Source organism: Bos grunniens, chromosome 16, assembly GCF_055505025.1.
Source record: "Bos grunniens cultivar Pamir isolate PY7600 chromosome 16, Bosgru_T2T1.0, whole genome shotgun sequence".
In the NCBI taxonomy this organism is placed as follows: Eukaryota; Metazoa; Chordata; class Mammalia; order Artiodactyla; family Bovidae; genus Bos; species Bos grunniens.
Window position 1 is genome coordinate 62,236,143 of NC_141180.1, and position 14,651 is coordinate 62,250,793.

The following is a 14,651-nucleotide window of genomic DNA, read 5'->3' on the forward strand; positions in this document are numbered from 1 at the left end:
TTACTCACCAAGAGCAACTTTCTCTTCAGGGCTTAGCTGATACCAAAATCCCCCGGTCTGGGACACCTGTGAGCATTAGGAGCAACCGAAGCCTGTCTGTTCTGCGCATCCCAAGTCAGAGTCACGGCAGTCAGACCTATTCCCAAAGCTCTCTCCACCGGAGTGTCAGCCAACTCATGGACATTCAAGACAAGAAGGTCTTGATAGACGACTCACTGTGGGAAACCATCATGGGCCATGACAGCAGACTGGTGAGTCGTTTCCTAATCTGGAGCCTTTGTTAAACACAAGTATGTAACAGGTGGCATGGTTTCCTGTACCCCGCAGAACAATCATCTCCCGAACACTCAGTTCATCCCTCTGACCACTTACCCAATCATTTTGTAACGACACGTTTACCTGCCTGAGTAGTGGGGGAGAAACTGTCTTATTCTTTTGGCACACAATAGAGGCTCAAAAAATACATTCATGTGTAAGTGAAGAGATGAACAAGTTCTACTTCATTAACTTGGGCAGGACATGACTGAAAACACTGGACCATGCCTAACTGAGACATGAAGTACAAGCTCCTATTTTACTAAAGGAAAAAAAAAAGATACGTATTTTCCTTCTCGTTTATGGTTAGAGGAGAAAGAGAGTCTCTCAATAGGATCTATAGTTTCTTTTCAAAAAACTCAGAAAATCATGATAAATATAAGAGCACTGGTATGTATAAACCTCACTTTTCATAATTTCAGCCCAGGGGATACAAAAAGTTAACCTCATCATTATCTAATACTTTTTTGAGTCCCTAGCTCTGGTTCTACATTTGACTCTCACTCACTCTCTCCCCCCTAATTCTCACTTTTGCTTCACTGAAATGTTGATGATTTTCATAAAGACTTCCTTAACTAATGGCAAGAAATAAACTTTCATGGCTCCAGATTTCAGTCACACACACACACAAAATAAAATTGATAGTCCTTCTGGTTTGTTAGGATGATGATATATAATAAGGACTTTAAAATCATGAGCCTGTTTGAAGTTATGATGACTACTGAATTCTGTGACTCCATTTCAGATGTGACGTTTCTATGTCAGGAATAATTAGGTTGAAACAAAGAATTTGTTAATTGATCATATTTGACATACAAAATGGCAATTTCATATAGTTCAATATATTACATTGAAGGCTAGATGCACGTGTGCTCTCACCCAAGGACACACATCTAATCGTAATTTTTTTTTGGAACTGGGGATCTTAAAAGCACTGATTACAGCACCTCCATTCTTCACTATTGTACTGTGCTGACATTTTTGCTTACTTTTGACCATACTAGTAATAGGCAGTATGCAAAGCAATTCAGTGAAAGCTTTTTAAGATGTATGTGGCAAATTATCTGTTCATTATAACATTATAATCCGTATTCCTAGCCCTATTCAATTAAAAAAAAAAAAACAGTAAGAAGATCAGACATAATGAAGCACAACAGCTTGCATTCTGGCTCTTCTGCTTAAATTCTGAACTGAATCATATGAAACCTCTCCACTTTCGGATGAGAAAACTGAGGCTTACACTGTGCCGTGTCTTAACCTTTTAATGCTCAAAAGATATACATTTTGTGTAACACTGTTGCCAGCAAATATCCTAACCAGTGAGGACTGGTGTCTTTTCAGTATGTGGATGAAGAGGACCTGATGAACGCCATCAAGGGTTTCAGCTCTGTGACTAAGGAACACACCACATTCACCGACACCCACCTGTGAAGGATGGAAACCTGTAAGACATAAGCTGGATGCAGGCCCCACCCCCCATCACCACTGGGTTATCAGATATCATAAATGCTGAAAAGCTATTGCTTGTCATGTTGTAATCCTTTAAAGATGAGTGTTTTTGAAATTATTTCTCCCTAATCGAGGTCTAAGTTGTTTTTCTGGCAGTCTAAAATGAGGGGTTTCTGAAATTTTATGTCCAAGTGAAAATGCTTATTTTGCTCTCCTTATTTTGAGGACACTAAGCACGTAACTGTCACTTGGCTATGTTTGGCAGTGACACGGCTATTTAAATGAATATTCAGTGGCAATTTCAGGTTGGCCCACAGTTGCTACAGGTAAGTTACTAATTTAAAAGCTAAGGGGTTCTTCTGAGAGGATGTCATTGCTGCTGCTTTAAGCAGCAGAGCACTGCTTCTGCTCTCAGCTCCTTGTTTATGGAAGTTGAAATAAACCAGTGAGGAACCATTCTAGTAACAGCTGCAAAATCAAATCCCAATGTCAGATCAAGCCGAAACACTCAAAGAGAAATAAACTGCATTGAGGCTATACATTTGACTGTGTAGGTTTCTATCTGATTATGATGTTTAGGGATAAGTATTTACCAAACCACATATACTTATAAATGTCTGTTCTTACATGTATGAATCTTCTAAAAATCTGAGGAACAAGCAGCTAACTTATATATTTCAAAGAGAAAAATGAACTGTTTTGATATTTTACATAATTTTGACACTCTAGTCATTACTTTTTATAGAATTCTGTCAATTCACTGAATACCCAGGAATACCTTCACCTTGGCACATTCTATATGGAAACTACTGTTTTATTTGCATTTTTAACTAGCCTACGTGGAATTAAAGAAGAAAATTTATGTTCCTTCCAGCTTTGAAAATGTTTAAAATAACACATAAATATACATGTTTAACATATCTGTCCTATATTCCTTCATTTCAGAGAACTACTAGAATCATTAACAGGAGAAATTGGTACTTTAACTGTTAAAGTGACTAATGACCAATTTCCATGAGTCAAAAAGTTTTTGTTATATACTCTATTTGGATTAGAAAGTTATTGGTAAGTCCTACCTCAAGAAACACTTTCCTCCCCAAGTAAACATAAAATGAAAAGTATTTAAGTTTATTCTTCACAGAAAACACTGTAAGAAAACCTCTTCTTCATTCTTAGAGGTCTTAATGATTCTGGGAAATTACTTTTGAGTCTGTATATCTCAAACACAATTGTTGGACATATTTTGTGAATTACATTCAGAGATAAGTAGATGACCCCAAAGCTGAGCTGTCAAAACTTGGAGCACAAGGAATAACTTTGCCTATTCTGCCTGAAAATGAGGAATCACACTAACTGTCCAGCAGTCAAAGAAAGACCATGGACTTTGAGGGCACTGAGACTTTATCCCAATTTGCGAAAGAGCAGCTCCTCAGAATGACCAACTCCTGGGCAAGCCTTGCCAACAGTAAGTGTCAAAAGCGCAGACCAGTGTTAAGCCCAAGTTCTGCCCCCTCGTTAGAACTGCTACAAACGAATCCATGAATTCATTAGCTGACTCGTTCACGTTTTGATCCCCTGGCTCACAGGGGACAGAAGCCCGCATGGCTTCCACCCACACCAACCCTGCAACAACTCTGAACATGACTTGTATCGATTTCAGAGAAGCACACGATGTTGTCTTCCTGCTTTAGGTGGTACCCGGTGCCAAGCCTCCACTCAACAGTCAGACTCACCCCTAGATATTCTGATTCAACTGGTCTGGGGTGGCACTGAGGTGTCAGTACTTCTAAAAGCCTCCAGGTGTTCCTCATGTGGAGACCCGGTTTTGTGAAGAACCTGAAAGAATACATGCTGTGCACTGGGACTCCGGTCCTCGCCCACTTCTCCTTTGCAGAGGCGACAGCAGACAGCTCTCTCTACACCTCCTGGCTCTGGTCCCATCACATGCTCAGCTTCAGTTTCAAGACCTGCTGTATGGTGTCTAACAGTAACTGATGAGAGCGCACAGCTATGCTTGCGTAAGCTCAACCAAGAACTGCACTTATCGATGATCTGTTGTCATTGCTGCCTGAATGTGAGATCTGTATTGGTACCTTATGCTGACCTAAAAATCATCTTGGCATCAATATAATTCAACCTGAACAACCTGTAAATAAAACATAGTCCAGGTGGAATACTTCAGTGAGTAGGAACTTAATTATGTCACACGTGAATAGTAGTTTATTTCCAACGCACAGATATCATGTAATTAATCGAAAGGTGGTTTGCTTAATAAATGTTTAACTGTGAACCAAGTTTGATTTAATATATTTATGAAAAAATACTCTTAACAGCTCTGGGTTGTATTTACAGTTTACACATAATGATAAAGGTGAGCCCATTTAAGAAAACAGGATATTCTGAATAATCGATGTACATTAGAATCAGTGTAACACATTTTGTAAGACGTGAGTCCCAACCGGCAGAGATACATATTTAGCAGATAACCTCAGGTGGCTCAGATATGTAAGCCTGGATGAGAAAGCCAGAAAAAAACCACAGGCTGCAGAGACAGACGTGGGTTCATGAGGTGGCTCAGTAGCTAAGGAGCTTTGTGGTGAAGCTATTGATCCTCAGAGGGCCTTGGTAATCTCATCTTGAAAGAGGATAACAATACTTATCCAGTTGACATGAAAATACTTATTTCATAATTACTGGGAAAACTTGACATCATGAGAATTATAATTCTGTTGTTTTTCATCTGTCACACAAAGTATATACATAGATTCATTTTTTTCCTCCACGTTTGTGTGTTTTGCAGTTTTTTTCTTATAGCTGATTTCTAATCTCATAGCACCGAGGCTGGGAAAGATACTTGATTACGATTTCAGTTTTCTTAAATTTACCGAGGCTTGATTTGTGATCCAAGATGTGATCTATCGTGGACAATGTTTTGTGTGCACTTGAGAAGAAAGTGTATTCTCCTGCTTTCGGATGGAATGTCCTATAAATATCAATTAAGCCTATCTAAGCTATTGTGTCATTTAAGGCCTGTTTCCTTACTAATTTTCTGTCTGGATGGACGATCTGCCCATTTAGCTAAGTGGGATGTTCAAGTCCCCCCAGTGTTATTGTGTTACTGTCCATTTCTCCTTTTATGTCTGTTAATATTTGCTCTGTATTTTGAAGTTTGCCTTTACCAGTGAGCTTTCCCAAGGGTAATTTTGTTTCTAGTGTTTTGGGCTTTTCCACTTCCTTTGGCTTTTGCTGTAAAGCTAGTTTGACGGTACTGAATTCTTAGCTTTTGCTTGTGTATAAAGCTTTCTATCTCTCTGTCAAATCTGAACAAGAGCCTTGCTAGGTAGAGTATTCTTGGTTGTAGGATTCTCTCTTTCATCACTTTAAATATATCATGCCTTCTGGATTGCAGAGTTTCTGCTGAAGAATCAGCTGACGGTCTTAGGGGACTCCCATATATGTTATTTGTTGCTCTTCCCCTTGTTGCTTTTAATATTTTCTTTTTGTCTTTTTTTTTGGTCAGTCTGACTACTGTGTGTCTCAGCATGTTCCTCCTTGGGCTTATCCTGTATGGGACTGTCTGTGCTGGGTGACTATTTCCTTTCCCATGTTTCAGCTGTTACCACTTCAAATATTTTCTCAGGCCCTTTCTCTCCCTCTTTTCCTTCTGTGACCCACCTATAATGCAAACATTGGTGCATTTAACGTTATCCCAGGGGTTTCTTCCATTCTTTGTCTCACTTATTCTGCTATTGATTCCTTCTAGTGTATGTTTCAATTATTGTTCATCTGTTTGCACTTTAGCTCTTCATTAAAATTTTTGTCTTTATTCTTTCACCAGGTCCTTGGATCCTCTTTAGGGTGATTACTCTGCACTCTTTCACAGACAGGCTGGCTATCTCCACTTCACTTAGCTATTCTGTGGGGGTTTTATCTTGTTCCTTTGGGACATATTCCTCTGCTCATTGTTTACATTTGTTTGTATTTTTGTGTGTGTAGGAGCTTAGTTACGCTTCTCCATCTTAGAGAAGGGGCCCTTTGTAGGGGATATCCTTTGTGTCCCAGCAGAGGATCAGGAACCAGTTGGTCCTAGTGTAGACTCTGATCTGTGTTATAAACTCAGTTCTGCAGAACCGTACTATCCTTGCTTCTGGCGTCTGCTCCCTGATGGGTGAGGCTCTGTGTAGGTTTTCTGGGTGGGAGGGGCTCATGCCTCCTTACTGGTGTGTGCAGCAAGGTCTTGGGCCTTTGGTGGGCCAAGCTCTGTCAAAGGATGTGTCTAGGGGCGGCTGAGAGTCAGGAAGTCTAGGCAGCTTGTCTGCTGATGGACAGGGCCATTTCCTACCCCTCTGGTTGTCTGGCCTGAGGCGTCCAGCATTGGAGCTTACAGGCTGTTGGGTCTCAGTGCTAAGGACTCAAAATGTCTGACTCCACGCAGCATTCACATAGGTCCCCACTGTATCAGCCACCAGCTTTTATGATGGCAGACAGCCACAGCCGCCCCCACCTCCCAAGGAGACCCTCCAAGACCAGGAAGTAGGTCTGGCCCAGGTTTGTGTGGAGTCTCAGCTTTCACCCTGAGCACGTGTGTGTGTCCTCCGAGGGTGGAGGCGGTTCCCCCCATCCTGGGGGGCTCCTGCAGTTAAGCCCTGCTGGCCTGCAAACCCCAATGCTCTGGAGGCTCCTCCTCCAGAGACTGACCCCTGCGCTGGGGAGCCTGGCATGGGGCTCAGCTTCCACTCCTGTGGGAGAAGTTCTGTGATTTAATTATTCTCCAGTCTGAGGGTTGTCCAGCTGGGTGGTATGGGAGCTGATTACACCATGAGTGCACCTGTCCTTTCACCTCTTGATTGCATCTTCATGTTTCTGGATGTAATTTTTTTTTTTTTTTTTTGGTGTGCTCAAAGAGAGGAGACTGAGTTCTACTCTAGCACCTCGGCTGAAAAAATCTGTTCATGGTTATGGAGGCTGTGAGCCTGGCATCAAGGTGCCATGGAGATTGGTTTCTGGTGAGAGCTCTCTTGTAGACGGCCATCTTCTCTCTCGTCCTCACGTGGCCTTTTTTCTGACATCTTATTCCTCCTCACACAATGGACAGTGCTCCTGTTCTCCTAAGAAGTGAGAGAGGTTCACACGGTGCAGGTGGTTCTGGAGGTTTTCCCCCTTTTGGACTAAAAAAGGAAACTATCCCTGCTATGCCTAAGATTTTTCATTATAATCTGCTGAAGTTTACAAAGTTACGTGCCAGAATAGACTCAAATTTCTGCTATACCATCAAGGTGCAAGCTCTTTTTACAGGGAAGAAAAACAACCTGACTGTAGTGCAAATATTGACAGAATAACTAGAGTGAGCTACCGCTGCAGGTGTTCTTTTGTTTTTCAGAATTACACTAAAATCCCATAAAGAGCCCTTTTACTCTTGGAAAAGACTGGGTAAGTATTTAATTTTTAGTTTTCTTACTTGCCCACCCAACTTTTTACATGAGTATAATAATGAGAAAAAGGGTTTAAGAGATAAATACAATCCTTGGTAATACTGAAATTATGCTTTGTGTACCCTTTTCCCTGACAATACAAGTTAGTTTTCATACATACAAGATCCTCCCTCTTTCCTTTATTATGGGAGGAAGCAAAGCATGAACAAAACCTAAGTACACTTTAAACAGGATTACTATTCCTTAAATAACTGAAAACACCTAGTCTTAATCATTTTTATTTGCCTTACTTGACAAATAATTACAAGAAAGTGTCTATGAAACCACTGGCAATATAATAAACTTTAAAGAATTTATTTTGACTTGACCCACTTATATTTCTCAGAATGGGAATATATACATTATTCATCAATAAATGCTTAATGCTTTAAATTTACAATTACCTTACTTGCAGAAATTTGGAAATCAATTAAATCAAAGTACAAAAGATTTTTTTGTTCTTATATTTAAAATAAAATTTCTATAGCAGCCAAAACCTTTAACCAAAAATTCAGAAGTGCAGTCTCTTAAGTTTAACAAAATGGCCACATTCTAATTTAATTATCTTCATTATTAACACAAGAAAAAAATATGGTGGCTCCTCAAACAAGGCAAATTAGTAATTGGTAGTTTTCTTTTCTGGGCACTCGAAACTGTCTTTATTTCATCTGTTCAAACAGTTGCTCCAACTTTAAAGAAAGTTTAAATGGATTTTTGACATTTAATATTGGTAATGCTTGCCAAGACTTAAGTACTCCAACAATGAGAATCAGAAAATGACCACAATTAAAATTATCCTAAAGGACTTAGTACTACACAGAGCAATCTGGTATTCAATAGTGTTTTTGAATTACATATTTTTCCACAAACATAGCACCTCATTAAATACCTGGTAAACCACTCTGCAGTCACAGTAAGGGTTGGGAGATTACGTTCCAAAGAGAATTATGGAATTTGTTAAACAGAACATTGCAAGACAAAGCTCAGGCAAAATCAGCATAAGGAATGCAGTCTGTTGATTCTCACACTCTAAGGGGATGGTCATCTATAATGGGCACCGTCTTATTGAGACATGGTATTAATACTATGCTTCCAAAATCCAGAGTAGATAAACATGGAAATGGACTCCTTCTTTACAAATGATCTATTAAATGTGCCTGTAAAACTAAAAAAAATTTCCAAAAGATCAGATGAGATATGGTTATTTTATCTCCTTAACCCAGGTAACTCTGTCAAAAAGATGATACTAAATGAAGTCCAATCTTAATATGTAAAGTTTTGGTGTAAAAGCTAATTGAAATCCAGTAGAGTTTAACTCTCTTCTGAATAACGAAACTACTACTCACTTTGCTGAGTTGTCACAAGCTGTACTCTTGACCTGAAGAATCACTTTTCTTGTGCCGAGGAGAGGGCGCAGTCTTTGTAGGAGACGGGGATGCAGTACCAGGTGAGTCAGTTCCTCCATCAGACGTACTTGGTGAAGATGCCAAGTGAGGGACTTTCTTTCTTCCAAGGAATCCTCCTCCTTCAAACCCTCCTTTCTTCCGTGACTCCACTTTATTTTCATTTTCATCTTCTGATGACCTTTTCTTGGATTCCAGAAAACCTTCGGCTAGTCTATGAACTTCCACTACACTATCTGATTCTCTCAAGCTTTTAACTTCTGTTCCAGGAGACTTCCTCTCAGACACATTACATTCCCCCACTGCCCTCTTAACTTCAGCTTGTATTGGACCCAAGTTACCATTTTCAGGGACAGCTCTTTCTATGTTTCTGTTCAAATTCACAGTCTGGAAGTCCCTATAACTGTGAAAGCTCTCAGTCCTCCTTGCTCTTGCTAACAAAGGACTTTCTCTGTAAGGCCTAATGGAGCCATAAGTAGCTGCTTCGTGGATGGTTTCATGGTGCTGGAGCTGAAGACTGAAATACAAAAGTCACATGTCATCTTGGGAATTTTCAGGGGCACATCTAATTAATTAAACTACCAGTTTAAATATATATAAAGAATATTATACATAAAAATGTATCTTAGCATGCTATATAAAAATATATCTTAAACACTCTATATACTATGTGTATAAAATTAACAATGCAAATAATACCATACATATATTCACAATGAAGCTAGATTCCTAAATAGCTGAAAAAAGCCAGGGGAAAAACACCTTTAAAATCAATGTGGAACTAATATAGTTTCAGTATGTGGCCCTTAGTTCACATTTTGGAATTTTTCAAAAATATGCTTAACTAAAAGCAAACATGTCATTGTATTAAAGTACATACTGTTTAAGACTAAAGGGGTAATTTTGGTTAATATGTCCCTGAGACAATAGGAACAAAAGTTCCACATAGCATCTAAGGGGACATGTGATTTTTCTAATTTCCTTTGAATGAATTCTTGATCACGTTAACAGACATCTAAATTGAAATTTATTTAAAAAAATTTTTTAAAATTGAATAGTGACAAAGTATGATTTTAAAATGTACTTTGAAAAATTTGGTTTTAAAGGTTATGTGATTACAGCATTTTAGCCAATTTTCCAAAAAGCAATCGATTCAGTGCATGAACCTACCTAGAACTTGATTCGCGAAGACGGCTATGCTGAACCACAGAAGTTGCTGGACTGATATTAGGAGTGGCGCAGCGAGACGTGCTCAGGTCACACTGATCCAGTAATTTGAGTAGTTCTTCTTCAGTTGGACCACCTACGTCTTAGGAAAACATACACCACTGTAACCATTTGCATCCAAAGCCTACCCTGTGACGAACACTGTTCCTTAAGGAACATACCCTTATCCTCGCTTTTGTTGACCATATCCATGGCGGTGGTCAGGTCCCACATCTGAATGCTGCCGTTGGTGTGGCCTGTGAACAAGTACCGCCTTGGCCTGGAGCCCATCCTGCTGGAGCCCTCACATTCTCTTACTGTAAATGAGGATATTGTAGTACAGTCAACAGCTTGGATTTCGCAGATTCTGCAAAACATATTGTGCAGCTGTTAACTATGGAGAACCAATCACATTTTGTAATTCAGACTTTTAAAATTGCCTTCTTTCAAAGTTATAGTCAAATATTCCACATATATAAAACAGATTTAAAGGGATCAAAGAAAGTCCATAAAATTCAAGGCTTGTTTCTTTGAACCTAGAGAAAAGGCTCTTATAAAACAATGTATTAAGTAACTGAAATAAGACAAATAAATCAATCTTAAAAGAAAATTTAAAAGAGCCTTGATGAGAATTAAGCAATTACTCAGGTTGTTAAGGACAGCATATTCTGGAAAACTTCAAAATGGTTCCTTTTTCCAGCAGAAGCTGAAAGTGTGAGGGAAGTTCTCTCATTATTCGTTGTGAGAACCTGCTAAAACTCCAAGAGGTCAAACTCCAACTATGCTTTGGACCCTCTGGAGTTTTTAATTCTCAGAGTTGTCCACATTGAGCCTCCAGAAATTCATCAATGGCAGTTCAGGTAGCTGTACGCCAGCGCTAGCTTTCCATTAACGTTTCAGCTTGTGGATTTCTGCTCAGGGGAAATAGTTTCCTATTGCACTTAACCTAGCTGGGACGCCGCTTCAGAAAATTCCCCTGGAAACTTCCTTTCACAGTTCCAGTATGGACTCTGAAGTTGAATTCCTGAAGCTCAGATCCTGATCTTCACTTCGTTTCGTGATTTTGTATAGTTGGGGGAGGAGCCAAGATGGCGGAGGAGTAGGACAGGGAGAACACTTTCTCCCCCACAAATTCATCAAAAGAGCATTTAAACGTCAAGTAAATTCCACAAAACAACTTCTGAATGCCAGCAGAGGACATCAGGCACCCAGAAAAGCAATCCAACTCTTCGAAAGGAGGTAGGAAAAAATATAAAAGACAAAAAAAGAGACAAAAGAGGGAGGGACGGAGCTCCGTCCCGGGAAGGGAGTCTTAAAAAGAGAGAAGTTTCCAAACACCAGGAAACCTTCTCACTGCCGAATCTGTGCCGAGCTTTGGAAGCACAGAGGGCAACATAACAGGAAGAAAAAATAAATAAACAATTAAAACTCAAAGATTGCGAGTCCTACGGTAACTCCCCCAGTGGAGAAGCAGCGCAGACGCCTGCAGGCGCCATTAACAAGCGGGGGCTGGGCAGGGAGGCGCAGCGCGGGCTGCATCGCTTAGAGTAAGAATCTGGCCTGAATACCCTGAGCACTATCTGAGCGAAATAATTTGGGCTAACAAACCAGACTGTGGGATATCTACTACGCGAAAAGCCAGCCCCAACCTAAGACCGCCAGGCCCGCGCACGGAACAAAGAATTGAACAGAGATAGCCGGCTGCAGACCTTCCCCCTCCGGTGATAGGCAGCCAGAGCCGGAAGGGGGCAATCGCAGCCCCAGAGAGACATTATCTATAAAACTGTAAGCAGGCTTCTTTGCTAACTAAAACTTCTTGGGGGTCTGGACGGTTAACATCTGCCTAAGAAGGTGCGCCGGTTTTGCGCCCAGATAACCGAGTGGCGGGGAGGCGATAAGTCGCAGCATTGGCGCTCGCCAAACACCTCATCACTTGAGCTGCTCGGACCTGGGAAGAGCACAATACTCAGGCCCAACTGAGTCTGCGCCTCTGAGGACTATCCGAGTGCCTGAACCTGAGCGGCTTGGACCTGGGAGGTACATGCAACCCAGGGCCAGCCTCGGATTGTTCCCGGCGGAACAACCTAGAGCCCGAGCAGTGTGGGCAGGGAGGCTACACGCGCAGTGAGCGGGGGCAGACCCAGTGTGGCTGAGGCACTGCGAGCGCACGCCAGTGTTATTTGCTTGCAGCATCCCTCCCTCCCTCCCCACAGCGCGACTGAACAAAGAGAAGAAATACAGTTCCACCCATCAGAACACTGACACAAGCTTCCCTAACCAGGAAACCTTGACAAGCCACCTATACAAACCCACACACAGTGAGGAATAGCCACAATAAAGAGAACTCCACAAACTGCCAGAATACAGAAAGGACACCCCATACTCAGCAATTTAAACAAGATGAAGAGACAGAGGAATAGCCAGCAGATAAAGGAACAGGATAAATGCCCACCAAACCAAACAAAAGAGGAAGAGATAGGGAATCTACCTGATAAAGAATTCTGAATAATGATAGTGAAATTGATCCAAAATCTAGAAATTAAAATGGAATCACAGATAAATAGCTTGGAGACAAGGATTGAGAAGATGCAAGAAAGGTTTAACAAGGACCTAGAAGAAATAAAAAAGAGTCAATATACAATGAATAATGCAATAAATGAAATTAAAAACACTCTGGAGGCAACAAATAGTAGAATAACAGAGGCAGAAGATAGGATTAGTGAATTAGAAGATAGAATGGTAGAAATAAATGAATCAGAGAGAATAAAAGAAAAACGAATTAAAAGAAATGAGGACAATCTCAGAGACCTCCAGGACAATATTAAACGCTACAACATTCGAATCATAGGGGTTCCAGAAGAAGAAGACAAAAAGAAAGACCATGAGAAAATACTTGAGGAGATAATAGTTGAAAACTTCCCTAAACTGGGGAAGGAAATAATCACCCAAGTCCAAGAAACCCAGAGAATCCCAAACAGGATAAACCCAAGGCGAAACACCCCAAGACACATATTACTCAAATTAACAAAGATCAAACACAAAGAACAAATATTAAAAGCAGCAAGGGAAAAACAACAAATAACACACAAGGGAATTCCCATAAGGATAACAGCTGATCTTTCAATAGAAACTCTTCAAGCCAGGAGGGAATGGCAAGACATACTTAAAATGATGAAAGAAAATAACCTACAGCCCAGATTATTGTACCCAGCAAGGATTTCATTCAAGTATGAAGGAGAAATCAAAAGCTTCTCAGATAAGCAAAAGCTGAGAGAATTCTGCACCACCAAACCAGCTCTACAACAAATACTAAAGGATATTCTCTAGACAGGAAACACAAAAATGGTGTATAAATTCGAACCCCAAACAATAAAGTAAATGGCAACGGGATCATACTTATCAGTAATTACCTTAAACGTAAATGGGTTGAATGCCCCAACCAAAAGACAAAGACTGGCTGAATGGATACAAAAACAAGACCCCTACATATGTTGTCTACAGGAGACCCACCTCAAAACAGGGGACACATACAGACTGAAAGTGAAGGGCTGGAAAAAGATTTTCCATGCAAATAGGGACCAAAAGAAAGCAGGAGTAGCAATACTCATATCAGATAAAATAGACTTTAAAACAAAGGCTGTGAAAAGAGACAAAGAAGGTCACTACATAATGATCAAAGGATCAATCCAAGAAGAAGATATAACAATTATAAATATATATGCACCCAACACGGGAGCACCGCAGTATGTAAGACAAATGCTAACAAGTATGAAAGGAGAAATTAACAATAACACAATAATAGTGGGAGACTTTAATACCCCACTCACACCTAAGGATAGATCAACTAAACAGAAAATTAATAAGGAAACACAAACTTTAAACGATACAATAGACCAGTTAGACCTAATTGATATCTATAGGACATTTCATCCCAAAACAATGAATTTCACCTTTTTCTCAAGCGCACATGGAACCTTCTCCAGGATAGATCACATCCTGGGCCATAAAGCTAGCCTTGGTAAATTCAAAAAAATAGAAATCATTCCAAGCATCTTTTCTGACCACAATGCAGTAAGATTAGATCTCAATTACAGGAGAAAAACTATTAAAAATTCCAACATATGGAGGCTGAACAACACGCTGCTGAATAACCAACAAATCACAGAAGAAATCAAAAAAGAAATCAAAATTTGCATAGAAACGAATGAAAATGAAAACACAACAACCCAAAACCTGTGGGACACAGTAAAAGCAGTCCTAAGGGGAAAGTTCATAGCAATACAGGCACACCTCAAGAAACAAGAAAAAAGTCAAATAAATAACCTAACTCTACACCTCAAACAACTAGAAAAGGAAGAAATGAAGAACCCCAGGGTTAGTAGAAGGAAAGAAATCTTAAAAATTAGAGCAGAAATAAATGCAAAAGAAACAAAAGAGACCATAGCAAAAATCAACAAAGCCAAAAGCTGGTTCTTTGAAAGGATAAATAAAATTGACAAACCATTAGCCAGACTCATCAAGAAACAAAGGGAGAAAAATCAAATCAATAAAATTAGAAATGACAGTGGAGAGATCACAACAGACAATATAGAAATACAAAGGATCATAAGAGACTATTATCAACAATTATATGCCAATAAAATGGACAACGAGGAAGAAATGGACAAATTCTTAGAAAAGTACAACTTTCCAAAACTCGACCAGGAAGAAATAGAAAACCTTAACAGACCCATCACAAGCATGGAAATTGAAACTGTAATCAAAAATCTTCCAGCAAACAAAAGCCCAGGTCCAGACGGCTTCACAG

At 40.0% G+C, this 14,651-nt stretch overlaps 2 protein-coding genes across 8 annotated transcripts in view; one reads left to right on the top strand and one right to left on the bottom strand.

Moving 5' to 3' along the window:
• The window catches only part of LOC147356930 (usherin-like), a 78,834-nt gene extending 70,600 nt beyond the window's left edge, over positions 1-8,234 (top strand). Inside the window, exons 9-11 of one of the 2 annotated variants that reach the window (XM_086345330.1) lie at positions 30-251; positions 1,657-1,759; positions 3,456-8,234. In XM_086345330.1, the coding sequence (XP_086201456.1) occupies positions 30-251; positions 1,657-1,746 (312 nt within the window). In that variant the 3' untranslated portion in view covers positions 1,747-1,759; positions 3,456-8,234. Of the gene's footprint in view, positions 1-29; positions 252-1,656; positions 1,760-3,455 lie in introns of those variants that run through there. The other variant, XR_015143636.1, reaches the window with a different exon arrangement.
• The window catches only part of KCTD3 (potassium channel tetramerization domain containing 3), a 75,906-nt gene continuing 68,713 nt past the window's right edge, over positions 7,459-14,651 (bottom strand). For 3 of the 6 annotated variants that reach the window (XR_015143635.1, XM_086345322.1, XM_086345323.1), the window contains exons 16-18: positions 10,027-10,211; positions 9,809-9,947; positions 7,459-9,155 (exon numbers count right to left, since the gene is read on the bottom strand). Coding sequence is in view for 5 of the 6 variants with exons in the window: in XM_086345322.1 (XP_086201448.1) it covers positions 8,594-9,155; positions 9,809-9,947; positions 10,027-10,211 (886 nt within the window). In the remaining variant the exon portion in view is untranslated. The remainder of the gene's footprint in view (positions 9,156-9,808; positions 9,948-10,026; positions 10,212-14,651) is intronic. The other 3 variants (XM_086345324.1, XM_086345325.1, XM_086345326.1) reach the window with 1 other exon arrangement.